At 44.6% G+C, this 13,867-nt stretch overlaps 1 protein-coding gene across 2 annotated transcripts in view; it reads right to left on the bottom strand.

The window, feature by feature from the left end:
* ZSWIM8 (zinc finger SWIM-type containing 8) overlaps window positions 1–13,867 on the bottom strand; it is a 2,332,791-nt gene that overhangs the window by 812,751 nt on the left and 1,506,173 nt on the right. For both annotated transcript variants that reach the window (XM_069240531.1, XM_069240532.1), the window contains exon 19: window positions 1,632–1,921. In XM_069240531.1, coding sequence (XP_069096632.1) covers window positions 1,632–1,921 — 290 coding nt within the window. The remainder of the gene's footprint in view (window positions 1–1,631; window positions 1,922–13,867) is intronic.

Below are 13,867 nucleotides of genomic sequence, written 5' to 3'. Positions count from 1 at the left end.
CGAATCACTGTCAGCACCACCGAGAGTTCGCCATCTGTTATCCATCTCACCACATATTAGTTTCATTATATGCAAACAATATAACGGTATAACTGAAAGAACCACAGACTTGTCTAAATGCGGTATTACGCAAATTTGTTTCCATTTGAAGGTCTGTCATATGGCCACATAAATTGGGGAAAGTCACAATTATTCCCCTCTAAAGCCTACTACAGCACAGGTCACTCCAGACTTCCCTCTAGAGTTGTTCGAGTCCGGGCTGTGTTATCTAGAAATATTAGTGCCCAATGACAAGAGGGAGGTTATACGTGTGAATTACAGAGTCGCTCTTTCCGAAACCACAGAAAGCATTACACAATAGATTTTGCTTTCTTTGTCCCTGGTGGGGCACTTGGCACTTATGAAGATGGTTATCCTACCCAGAATATTTCTCAACATCCCCTACTACCCAGGATGACAATTCTTTCATGCACTCACAACACAACTGATCCATTGGCATAGGCGGATAAACAACCTTTCCTGGCATAGACCACCCTAATAAGACCATTCTCTAAAGGGGTCTTTGATGTTCTTGGCATGGAGCTCTACTACTTATGAGCCCAGGCACACTACTCCATACACTGGTAGAGACCCACCCCATATTTACTGCACCTGGCAACTGAAAAAGGGTACATGGCCCCTATACCCCCTCTTCATATTTGGGTTCACGGATGCCCTCGTCCCTCCATGCGGATGCCACTGTTAGGTGTAAGTCATCGGCATGGGGCAGACTCACCAAAAAATTAGGCAAACTGCTGCTTTGTTCCCCACTGCTGCCACTCTCTTATAATTCGTCCTTATCTTTTATCATTCGTGCTGCTGGTGCTGTGGCTTTGGGGTTGCCTTGAACCCCCAACGGTGGGCTGCTATGCACAGGAGACTGACTGTGTAAGTGCTTTACTTACCTGCAAAAACTAACCAAACTTACCTCCCCAGGAACTGTTGATTTTTGCAGTGTCCACTTTTAAAATAGCTATTTGCCATTTTAACTAAAACTGTGTGTACTACTGTTTTAAATCAAAGTTCTATACTTACCTCTGTGAAGTACTTTGCGTTTTATGTACTTACCTCAAATCTTGAATCTTGTGGTTCTAAAATAAATTAAGGAAAAATATATTTCTATATAAAAACCTATTGGCCTGGAGTTAAGTCTGAGTGTGTGTTCCTTATTTATTGCCTGTGTGTGTACAACAAATGCTTAACACTACTCTCTGATAAGCCTACTGCTCAATCACACTACCACAACACAGTGCATTAGTATTATCTAATTTTGCCACTATCAACCTATAAGGGAAACCCTAGGACTCTGTGCACACCATCTCTCACTTTGAGATAGTATATACAGAGCCAAATTCCTACAAAATGTATCTATGCTTTGTGGTTAAAAGCCTGTGACTCAGAAGACAACATTAGAGATTATTGTTTGCTAGATAGCAAAAACCCAAGAAGAGCTATGCATTCTAACTTAATGATTAAAAGCGTATGCTGTGAAATAACCAATAATGTGAGCAAACAGTAAGGTTTGGTGGTACTGAAGATTCAATTCAAAATGCAGCGGTTTAAACTCAGACTATACAATAACTTTTTCTCACCTGTAATCCAGGAGACATGGGATGAGTATGTCCTGGAAAGCCAGTTTGGAGAAACAAAGTTGTGCAGCCCAAGTGCATAAAGTCCAATCTCAAATGCGCAAAGGTGAAGGTTACGATGAGGACCCTGGTGTCCGCCACTGGATGATGGATGGGTGAAAATGGAGGTGCTGCTATTGCCACCTGCCTTTATGAGGACAGTTTTGGCCAATTCAAAGTAGAAGTGGGCAGCTGCTTCAGAGGGTTGGTTTGGAACATGTGGTGCATGGCTTTCAGGACGTCTTCCCTTATACCTAAACAGAAATGAGATAAAAGGCATTGGCCCATTTGATGCAAACGCTCATATGCAACCACAGAATTCATAAAATATAACTAAGGAAATAAATACAAGCCCTACAGTTTCTTACAAGTAAACAAAACATCAGTTTAAATGTAAATGGAAGAAATGGAGTACACGCTAATGTGAAAAGATCCAGGGAAATATAGGAGACATGTGGGCTGAATGCATCTGTAATTTCTTCAGATTCAAGGATGTCCTCAGCCGTCATGGGTTTTGGCTAAATATAAATTTAAACAGCACATGGAGAAATGTTTCATAAAAATTTATTTAATCCTACTGTAAAGGCAACCAAAACGGTGCTGAATTTCAATGTATTTGGTAAGAATCTCTAATAAAGTTGATGTCTGATTAGACAATTTAATAGGACTTGGGTTAAAATGGCTGATCATACACATAACATAGGTGCTTCTGCAAAACAAAGTTATAGAAAACATTACAAAATATAACAAATACTAAACAAGAAGATGTGTTTTTGTAAAATGTATCATTGTGCCATTTAAGCATTCATGTTTTAACACAAACTTTTATTGTATAATTCAAATTCTGCGTTGAACAATTTTCCTGATCTTCTATATGGTGGACTTAGTTTTAACTGGTGATTGCTGTAAGCCATTCCTAACTAAGCTCCCATAATTTCCATTCCTACATTTATATCAGTTTGATTATTTTCCTATAGTAAAAACATTTTTATACCCATTAAGGATCCCTCCTACCTACAATTTGTGACCATAACTTCACACCTCACAGTAATGTGATACAACAATGTCAACGACACTGACCTTCCAATTTCAATATCAGTAATCACTTTCATACCATACAACACATTATCCTGAAGGACGACTCCAAAACAAATATCTAAATGTTCCCGGTGCCAATTTAGAGTTCCAACATGTCTAAATAAGAAGAGGCTAACAGTCACCGCAAGCATTGTTCAGTACAACTGAAACATTATTCTATGTTGTATCTTTGATAAAAGTCAGGTTTTGCATTATTGGTACCTTTATATTTTTTCCCACACAGGAACATCAACTGGCAATCTTAAGTATGTCTAACCTATTCATGGTAAGTTTGTCATTTTTAAGTAATTCATATATGGAAAGAAAAGAAATTACAAAGCGTAAATAGAACTAACCCCCCAACTCCCTCCCCCCATAAGCTGTTCTAACGTGTATATTATCTCAGTGCTACATGCTGTCCCCTCGTCGGGTCATCCGTTTTGTCGTCAGGAGCTCCCATTTGTGGGAGTTCACTCCCATGTAGAACTAATAACCATTGTTCTTGACATCAGAACTGATTTTGTTTCATTTTTTTTTAAGGAGTTGGAGGAGCAACCCCCACGCACTCATTCTCTGCATGCAGCTTCCTCCCTGTCCTCCCCTTCATCTTCTTTTCCATGCAGTTCTGTAATCATCATCGCACATGCCATTAAGTCATCAGTCAAATGTTCATCCTGCCTTACAGGTTTCACTTAGATTTCCTCTGCAAATGGCCATTAGTTCATATCCGAGAGCCACTCCATGTAATATGGGACCTTCTCATTCATCCATCTAAGAGCAATGTGTCGTTTCGCCAACAGCATACCCAGTAGCAAGGACATTTGGCTAAGTTTCTATTAGGTGGCGCCGGAATCAACCCTAATAATAACACTTGTGAAGTGTGCAGTATTTCCCAACCCGTCGCCCTACTCAGACTGTCCAGTACTGCTTTCCAGAAAGGCAATATCTTGAGGTACCGCCAAACACATGCATACAATCTGCAACCAGGGCATCACAACAGGCACACCAAGGTGACATATTTATTGTGTAAAGTTTTTGGAGTAAGGTAAACTTGGGTGTGTGTAATACTGTATCAACTTAAAGTGTACATTTGAGCTCAATGTGCGAGTGCCCTCATGTACTTTTTCCCAATTTCGATTAAAGAGTTCTTCTTCCAGGACATTTTCCTATTTCTCCTGTGCTTTAGGTATAATCCTTGGTAGGTCTTCTTGCAGTGCGTGATAAAGGTGGGAGATTAGTCTACGAGCCCGACAATGTAAGCATCGCAAGCAGCGCCTGTGAGGGTGGAGGTTCCTCAGGGAAATTAGGCAACATCTATTGCACCATCGCTGATATCTTTGTATATTTAAGATATTGCTCAGTGCAAAGCATGAAAGTCTCCAATGCCTCTTCCCATGGAAGAAAATGTCCATTTAGATATAAATCTCCGAAGTGTTCACAGCTCCCCTCCCTCCATTTCTCTTTGGACATGACCTCTGTTATCTTAGCAAAGGACTTTAAGGTCCACATCGGTACCTCTCTTGCATATGGCACACAACGGATCACTTTTGTGACCGCTCTCTCCCATACCAGACACACATGCCATACCAGGAAAGTAATCTCTGATGATATCCGTGACCCACACATAACCAGGTCTGGGAGCGGTATGCCCCTCTGTGTGCCCTTCAGAAGATCCTTTTCTCGGTTAGCTTCCTCACTCTGCCAGAGAACCGCATGTTGCAAGTGCGCGGCCATATAATAGAGTTACATGTTAGGGACCTCATTTCCTCCCCTTCCCATGTTTGTTTAAGCATTGTTAACCTCTGCGTTGTCTTCTGTTTGTCCATAGCAGATCTATTATTTGGCTGTCAATCCCTGCAAAGTATTTCCGAGGTATTTCATACATTGTACCCTGTAAGATGTATAGGTATCTAGGGAGCATTACTATTTTAACAATCACTGCTTTGCCCATTAAAGACAAAGGGAGTTCTTCCCAAAAACGAATGGATGCTTTAAATTTCTCTAGCACTTTACCAATATTGAGATCTAGAAGCATTTGCTTTGAGTGAGCTAACCTTACTCTCCAATAACATATTCCCTCAGTTCCTCATGGGAGCCCCACTGCTGGAGGCAAGCACAGTTGTACTTCTGTGGGGCCCCCAATAGAGAGCAGCTGAGATTTCCTTACATTAATAAAGAGTCCCGATATCTGGCCAAATTTACCTAATATATGCAGCAATACAGGAACCGCATCCTCTGGGTCACACGTGTAAATAAGGTCATCATCGGCGTAGAAGGACGCCACGTGCAGTTTCCCCAATTTTGATATCCCAGGGTTCCATCTCCCACCGTAGGAGTGTTGCAACAGGCTCCATGGCAAGGGCGAACAGCAGAGGCGACAGGGGGCAACTCTGTTGGGTCCCTCGATGTAATTGAAAGGGTTCCAACACTATACCACCCATCCGCACTCTTGCTTCTGGGTCTGTGTATAGCAATTTGACCCGCACCAGTGCTTAATTTGAGCCGGTGGGTTCCGGTGTGGGGCACCAGCACTTATTTTTGAGGGCCGGCTTTTAGCTTTCTGCATCACGCATTTACTGCGAGCAAAAGACACATGTGGGAAAGGTGGAGGAAGAGAAAAACAAAAAAGCTTCACAAAGGGAGAAAGTAGAAAGCTGCAAGGGTGAGCTGAAAAAATTAATGTGGCCAATACCATCTCTACTAGGACGAATTCCATATGATTACCACAAAGTCTACTGCCTCACAGATATGTTACAATGAGACTGAACAGGAAAACAACTCTACTAATAGTCACAAGACCACCACAATGTAACTTTGCCTCACTGTACAATTGTAACTCCTTTAATCCTGGTTTTTGTTATTTAACGTTTTAAAAATAAATACATGTTGAAAAACACAACAACATGAACCTCGTATGCAGAAGTACTGGTGGTAAGATGCAATTTATTGCTGTTATTGTAGAAGGCAAGAGGCTTTAGGAGCTATTTGAGGCTTTGCCTCTGATGATGATGAATAGCCCCTGTCCACAGTCAGTAAAGGTAATAAGAACGAGTTACTTACCTTCGGTAATGACTTTTCTGGTGGATACATTAGCTACCTGTGGATTCCTCACCTAATGAATACTCCCATTGCGCCAGCATTCGACGGAAATCTTCTTCCTAGCTTCTGCACGTCGACGAGGACGTCACAATTGCCCATGCGACACCGTCTGACGTTATTCAGGCAATAAGAGGTCCTCGCCGACGTCAGTACCAACATTTATTACGTGCCTGAGAATAATAGGCCATTGAGATAAATGAACAAATAGCAATATTTAATGAAATTCCAAATAAATACTTCATTCTAAGAACTTAATTCTTCTTTTTTTCTTTTCTTAAAAAACAAGTAAATGAATATGCGAACAATTATATATACATATGAACATATATACAGAATATGTACAAGTCCTCAAAACCAAGAGGAGCACACTCAAGAACTACTTGGTTAGACCAGACAGGCAACGGGAGGCGGGTGGGACCGTGAGGAATCCACAGGTAGCTAATGTATCCACCAGAAAAGTCATTACCGAAGGTAAGTAACTCGTTCTTCTGATGGATACAACTACCTGTGGATTCCTCACCTAATGAATAGAGTCCCAAAGCAGTACCGCACTCGGTGGTGGGTGCCTGAATGGTCAAACCAAGAAATCCTGCAGCACTGACCGTGGAAAATGGCCATCCTTTCTGACCTCAGAGTCCAAGCAGTAATGCTTCGCAAATGTGTGAAGGGATGACCAAGTTGCGGCCTTGCAGCTGTCAACCACAGGAACACCCCTAGCCAAGGCCGAAGAGGCCGACTTAGCTCTGGTGGAATGAGCTCTTATACCATCAGGGGGTTCTTTCTTTGCTAAAGAGTAACACATTTTAATGCAAAGTACAACCCACCTGGAGAGTGTTCTCTTTTGGACTGCCTTTCCTCTCCTCTTTCCCACGTACCCGATGAAGAGCTGATCCTCCAGCCTGAAATCCTTCGTTCTATCTATATAAAAGCTTAGCGCTCTCCTTGGATCTAAACTGTGAAGTCTCTCTTCTTCCTTTGAAGGATGAGGCGGAGGATAAAACGTGGAAAGAGTAATCGTCTGGGCCATATGAAAGGTTGAAACAACCTTCGGTAGGAAAGCAGCCTTGGTCCTCAACATCACCTTATCCCCATAAAAAGATGTATAAGGGGGTTTTACAGATAGAGCTTGCAACTGACTCACTCTCCTTGCAGAAGTAATTGCAACCAGAAAAAACGTCTTTAGGACCAATAATCTTATGGGGCAAGAATGCATAGGCTCAAAAGAGGACCCCATAAGAAAAGTTAGAACCAAGTTTAAATCCCACTGAGGCATAATGAAAGGAGTAGGAGGGAATTTATTAAGTACTATAGGGGATTTGAATAAAGAAGGCTGGTCTGGAAGACAAAGAAAGGCTGATAGGGCAGACAAGTATCCCTTAACCGTAGCCACTGCACAACCCCTCTGTGCCAGAGACAATGCGGAAGATAAAATATCTGATAAGTGAGCACGTAAGGGATCAATGTGCCTCTCTCCACACCAAACCACAAATTTAGACCACCTATTAGCGTAGATAGATTTAGTGGAGTGTGGCCTGGCCGCTAAGATAACATCCACTACATCAGGCGGGAGAGAGAAAGAACTCAAGTTGCCCCGTTCAATCTCCAGGCATGAAGGTGCAGGCTCTGGAGGTGGGGGTGTAAAACCTGCCCCTGCGACTGCGAGAGGAGGTCTGCCCTGAGAGGGAGACGGAGCGGAGGGCACAGTGAGAGTTGGAGAAGGTGAGTGTACCATACCCTCCTCGGCCAATCCGGAGCTATTAAGATAACTTGGGCCCGGTCTTGGCGAATTTTCCTCAATACACGAGGAATCAAGGGCATGGGGGGAAACGCGTAAAGCAACTGGTCGCACCAGGTCATCTGAAACGCGTCCCCCAATGCTTCTTGTCCCGGATACTGGAGGCTGCAGAATAACGGGCAGTGCGAGTTCTCCCGAGTGGCAAACAGATCTATCCGAGGAAACCCCCACATCTGGAAGATTAGACGGACTTGATCCGGATGGAGACACCACTCGTGATTGGCCGAGAAATGGCGACTGAGACTGTCCGCACGTACGTTCAAGACTGCGGCCAGATGATTTGCTACCAAGCAAATCTGATGGTCCTTTGCCCAGGACCATAGCCGAAGAGCTTCTCTGCAGAGAAGGTACGACCCTACTCCTCCCTGTTTGTTTATATACCACATTGCGGTAGTATTGTCCGTCAGGACCTGAACTGACTGACCGCGAAGGGATGGGAGGAAGGCCTTGAGAGCCAGACGTACAGCCCGTAACTCTAACAGATTTATATGAAACATCTGTTCTACTGGAGACCAAAGACCCTTGATCTCCAGGTCCCCCAGATGAGCTCCCCACCCTAGAGTGGAAGAATCCGTTATTACTGTGGCCACAGGCGGAACTTGCCGTCCGCAATCCACCATTTCAAATCCGTGGCAGCATCTCTGGAGATTCTCACCGAACCTTGGAGATCTCCTTTGTGTTGAGACTACTGCTTTCGGAGGCACCACTGAAGAGCCCTCATGTGCCAGCGAGCGTGAGTGACCAACAGTATGCAAGAAGCAAACAGGCCGAGCAGGCATAGGACCTTGAGGACCGGAATAACCGCTCCACTTCGAAACATTGGAACCAACGCCTGAATGTCCTGAATCCGCTGAAGCGGAGGAAAGGCTCGATTCAATGTTGTATCCAGTACTGCCCCTATGAACAGGAGGCGCTGAGAGGGCTCTAGGTGAGATTTGGACACGTTCACTGAAAAACCCAGGTCGAACAACAACTGAGTAGTCGACTGAAGGTGATGCAACACGAGCTCCGGAGACTTGGCTTTGATCGACCAGTCGTCCAAATAAGGAAATACTGCTATCCCCTTCCTTCTGAACTCCGCTGCAACCACCGACATCACCTTCGTGAAGACTAGAGGTGCTGAAGGAAGACCAAACGGGAGGACCGCAAACTGATAGTGCTGCAACCCCACCACAAATCGGAGATACTTCCTCTGCTTGAGTATCGGGATATGAAAGTAAGCATCCTGCAAGTCGACAGACACCATCCAATTTCCATTGTTCAGCGCCAAAAGCACCTGAGCTAGGGTCAGCATCTTGAACTTTTCCTGTTTGAGAAACCAATTCAAGATCCTCAGGTCCAGGATTGGCCTCAACCGACCATCCTTCTTGGGAATCAGGAAGTATCTCGAGTAACAACCCTGACCCCTTTCCTTCTCTGGAACCAACTCCACCGCGCCCTTTGAAAGGAGGCCTTGAACCTCCTGTTGCTAGAACAGGAGGTGTTCTTCTGAACAATAGGAAGGACGGTGCGAGATGGGGGGCGGAAACTCCCGAAAGGGTAGGGTATAGCCTTTTCTCACAATGCTGGTAACCCAGGAGTCTAAAGTTATGACCTCCCACTTGTGGAGAAAATTCAGTAACCTCCCCCCTACAGGAGTGGAGTGAGAAGGAATTGGCGGAAGCCTAAGGCTGCTTCCCATGCTGCACCCCTCCAGAGAATGAGGAAGAAGCAGAGTGCTGCTGAGTGGCTCCTCTGGTACGGACCCTACCCCTCCCTCTGAAAGATCTATAGGAGAGAGCGGAGGTGGGTTGCTGGAATTTTCCTCGAAAGGAAGAGGAGGAACCACGACCAAATCCTCAAAACCTCCTAAAAAATCTGGAGGAAGCAGAAGAAGTGGCTTGCAAGCCCAACGACTTGGCAGTGGCCCTACTCTCCTTGAACCTTTCTAAGGCCGAATCCGCCTTGGCGCCGAAAGGCTTGTCACCATCAAAAGGAAGGTCCAAAAGGGTCGATTGCACATCAGAGGAAAAACCAGAGCTACGAAGCCAGGCCTGCCTCCTCGTAGCCACAGCAGTGCCCATTGCTCTAGCAGACCAGGCTCAATAATTCTTGAGGAACCTCTGTGTGCGTCGATTTAATCTCGTCCATCAGGGCATAAATGTATCTCCCTAAGATGCAAGTAGCATTGGTGGACTTCAAAGCCATGCTACATGACAAGGAAAGCCTTCTTCGATGACATGTCCATCTTTTTAGAGTCTCTATCCGAGGGCACAGCTGGAAAGGACCCAGGAGCAGATCGAGCTGAGCACGAAGCCTGAACCACCAGGCTTTCAGGTGTTGGATGCCTGGAAAGAAAGTCTGGATCAGCCGGTGCAACCCGATACCTCCGAGCCACAGATCTATTCACGGCCGAAGAAGACACCGGCTTCTTCCAGACTTCCATAATGGGGTCCAGTAGTGCCTCATTGAAAGGCAAAAGTGGCTCTGCAGATGTAGAGGCAGGATGCAACACTTCCGTCAAGATATTAGGCTTGGTCTCAGTCACTGGCAAAGGGAGATCCAGAAAGTCAGCCGCCTTTCTAATGACTGAATGAAAAGAGGCTGCCTCCTCTGTGTACTCCCCAGGTGATGACAAGTCCCATTCAGGAGAGGTGTCCAGGCCACTAGCAGTGTCCAAGCCATGGAGACCCTCACGAGAGTCCTCAATCTCCCCTTCCTCCAAAGCTTGTCTCCGGTATTCCTGTTCTTCAAGGAGGCGAAGAGCAAGCCTCCTCGAATGCAGTCTTTCCTCTATCCTCGGCGTCGACATGGCGTCAGCGGACATCAGCCTGGCGCCGATCTTCGGATCCGTCAGACGCCGGGTCTAAAGGCACCATGGTTTTCTTCGGCGCCGAACGTGGAGCAGGACGGAGCGAAGACTGTTCCGGAGTCGGAGGAGGTCGAGTCGGCGTCGCTGGCTGAGACGCCGAAGCCGCAGGAGCCGAAGCCGCAGGGGCCGAAGCCACAGGAGCCGATACTGGTGCCGATCCCACGTTTCCCAGGAGAAGAAAGGGCACAAAGGGTGCCGGTCGAAGTGGAGCCGGAGCACCCATGTTAAAGGCCAAAGGGCCTGAAGGACCAGCCGGTCCACCACCTGGAGCCATCTGTTGGAAGATGGAGAACATCGCATTCAAGAATGCGGTACTATCAGCTCCAGGGGCCGGGAAAGCCGGGTACTGAGGTGCCTGGTTCGAAGGCGACATCGACGCCGGTCTCGACGTCTGCATAGACGGAGAAAACACCTGAGGCTGTGGAACCTCGAACACTGAAGGAGGATTAACCGATGACATGGGCGAAGTCAGTGAAGCCGGAGAAGGTAACGATGTCGTTGGCTGGGGAGAGACAGTGGGACTAACTTCCCAAGTCTTACGACGTCGAGTCGAAGGTGACCTCGATCGAGACCTCTCCCTGCTCGACCGGCGCCGAGATTCTCGACGGCGCAGGGAGTCCCGATGACGCCGATGTGACTTCGGTGACGACGACTTTCGGTGACGGCTTTTCTCCTTCTTCTTTGATTTTGCAAGAAAAAGTTTGGCCTCACGTTCTTTCAGGGCCTTCGGATTCATATGTTGACAAGAATCGCACTTGTCAACATCGTGGTCGGAACTCAGACACCACAAACAGTCAGAATGTGGGTCTCTTACCGACATTTTGCCTCCACACTCTCGGCAGGGCTTGAATCCTGACTTTCTTTGCGACACTGTAATGTCTCAAAGTAAAAATAGCCAAAAACACACTTTAACTGTCGAACAGCAACAGTAGTTCCCTCGAAGATAACCGTTTCGAATGGCATGGAAAAAAGGGAACTGACGTCGGCACGTCAGCGAGGACCTCTTATTGCCTGAATGACGTCAGACGGCGTCGCGTGGGCAATTGTGACGTCCTCGACGACGTGCAGAAATTAGGAAGAAGATTTCCGTCGAATGCTGGCGCAATGGGAGTATTCATTAGGTGAGGAATCCACAGGTAGTTGTATCCATCAGAAATAGCATATTACACTCTACATATCTGGTACATACATATGTACTGCACATATATAAAATTATAACAATTTAAATTAACATGCAGAGGGTAAAAATGTAGAGGCTGTCTGACATCCCTCCTTCAAAGTAAATGGCACAGTTTGAAGATAAGTGTGCCTGGACAAACGTGAAGTCACACAACTGTGTCAGCCTCTTCAGTACTGAAGGCCTTGCTCTGTACAAGCATTTCAGGGTAATAGTGCCAGCACACTGTATTAAAGAAGACATACTTAACCAACTAGTAAAGAAGCACTGCCTAAGCCTATAGGTCTGGAATTTGCTGCCAGCCTTTTGGCTTTGGTAATGCTTGTTTTGTTTTGTCATGGCTTTATTGCTGGAGAAGTTGTGGGGCCCTTTCCAATATATAAACAAAATGCCCAAAAGCAAAAAAAATGTTGGTCTTAAAAAAGCATAAATTGCCTTAGTAGGCCCCAGTACTGAAGGAAGTACAATTCATGTGGATGTGCTCCTTGTAATAAGCAGGATACCATCACTCGTGGTGAAATCAACCACTGGCTGAACTGGGTTTACCATTGCCTATGCTCTTGCGAGCAGACACACACGTGAATGACACAACAGACCAATGGATGAAAAGTGCTGGCTGAAACCCCCATAAGTATGTATATTACATATATTATTTTAATGAAATCAAAACATCTTGCATAGCATCAAACCTGAAAACGTCATTCTCGCCAATACACTCCAAACGCATGAAAATTCAGCCTACTATGTGGGTTGTCCAAAAGTTGTACATTTCGGAGTAAAATCAGGTGCCTGGCTGGGTGACTAGGAGAGAAATACTGCTAAAAACACCTGCAACTTTACCAAAGAGCCACAGGTGCTACTATTCTCAAACATGGGACGTGTGAAACAAAAGTAAACAACTCTGCACAAGCTCAAACTTTCCATGCCATTTTTGTACCCATAAAATGGTGCACATCTAATGTGAATGTGTAAATCAGTAAAATATCTAAATTAGGAAAGTTTTCAATAGGGATCAAGAGATGTGGTTTATCTGTCACTTTATAACATTCTCGAAGAACACCCATGGATTATGCAATAACTGCAAAACAAAGTGCAAAATGTCAGCTTACCTTGATCAAACCCCTCTTCAAGGGAAAAAACGTATTTTAATAATTAAATAAAAATTTCACGATTGACACATCAATAGATTACAATTTACAGTCCATGAGGTATATACATCATAAGCAAACCCAAAATCTAAAACGTAGAAACCTTCTGATTTATAATTTAATGAATGCCTCAATATTACCAGATACTAAATTCAGTATCTATACAAATTAAACTTCCATTCTCAACGTTCCTACAGCAAGTTAACAAGTCAAAATGAAGCAACATAATATCCTTTGATTTTAACATCACATCATATAGGAATCCACACATATCAAATGAACATACTTATTTGCCACATGATGTATTTTGTTTTGTACAGTCTAAATAACATTTAGCTATTTAACAAATGTAGCAGGCAACATTTTAATATTTGAATCACAGTGGCTGGGAAGACAAAGTCTCATATTCCTTTCTGAACAAGGCCTGTGTTCAAGCTGTATGAGAAAATAGGACACGGAAGTTGTTTCAGACACTTGTGTTTGTTTACCTGGGAAGCTGCAACTCCAGCAGGAAAGTATCAGACAAAAGGTAATGCATTAGCAAAACTTTGTTTGTAATGCTGATTAGGAGGAATCCAGTGCGGTAATCACAGCCTAGAGGGAAAGCATTGATGCCGCCTTCAGGGCATTAGCTCCAGAAAGAGAATGGTAATGCCTCCCTGGTTAGTGATAATTGTTGTGTGTGAGCTTGCAACACCTCTGTGCGCCATAAGGTAGTTTCTGAGCAGGCGCATGAGTGTCAACATTAGAGGGACCTTAGCTTTTGAGAAAATTTTATATTTTTTAGCTATTAACAAATTGTGAGTGTGAATTTACTCCAAAAGTGTAACTTACATGTCTCCACCAAACTGAAGGGCCTGAGGTGCTAGTCACAATCTTCAGTTTGAAGTACTTCTAAAGTACTACTAAAAAATACACAGCTTAACTTTAGAAGTGCAGTTTGTGAATAGCATTTAGTAGCATATTAATACTGCTATTGTAGTATTACTAAATGTATTATAACATAGTTTGTGAATAGTCCCCTGGCCCTACATGTAAACCCTAAGGGCTAAA

This window comes from Pleurodeles waltl, chromosome 6, assembly GCF_031143425.1.
Source record: "Pleurodeles waltl isolate 20211129_DDA chromosome 6, aPleWal1.hap1.20221129, whole genome shotgun sequence".
Lineage (NCBI taxonomy): Eukaryota > Metazoa > Chordata > Amphibia > Caudata > Salamandridae > Pleurodeles > Pleurodeles waltl.
Note: the sequence above shows the minus strand (reverse complement) of the source record. Positions and strands in the feature narration are given on the sequence as shown.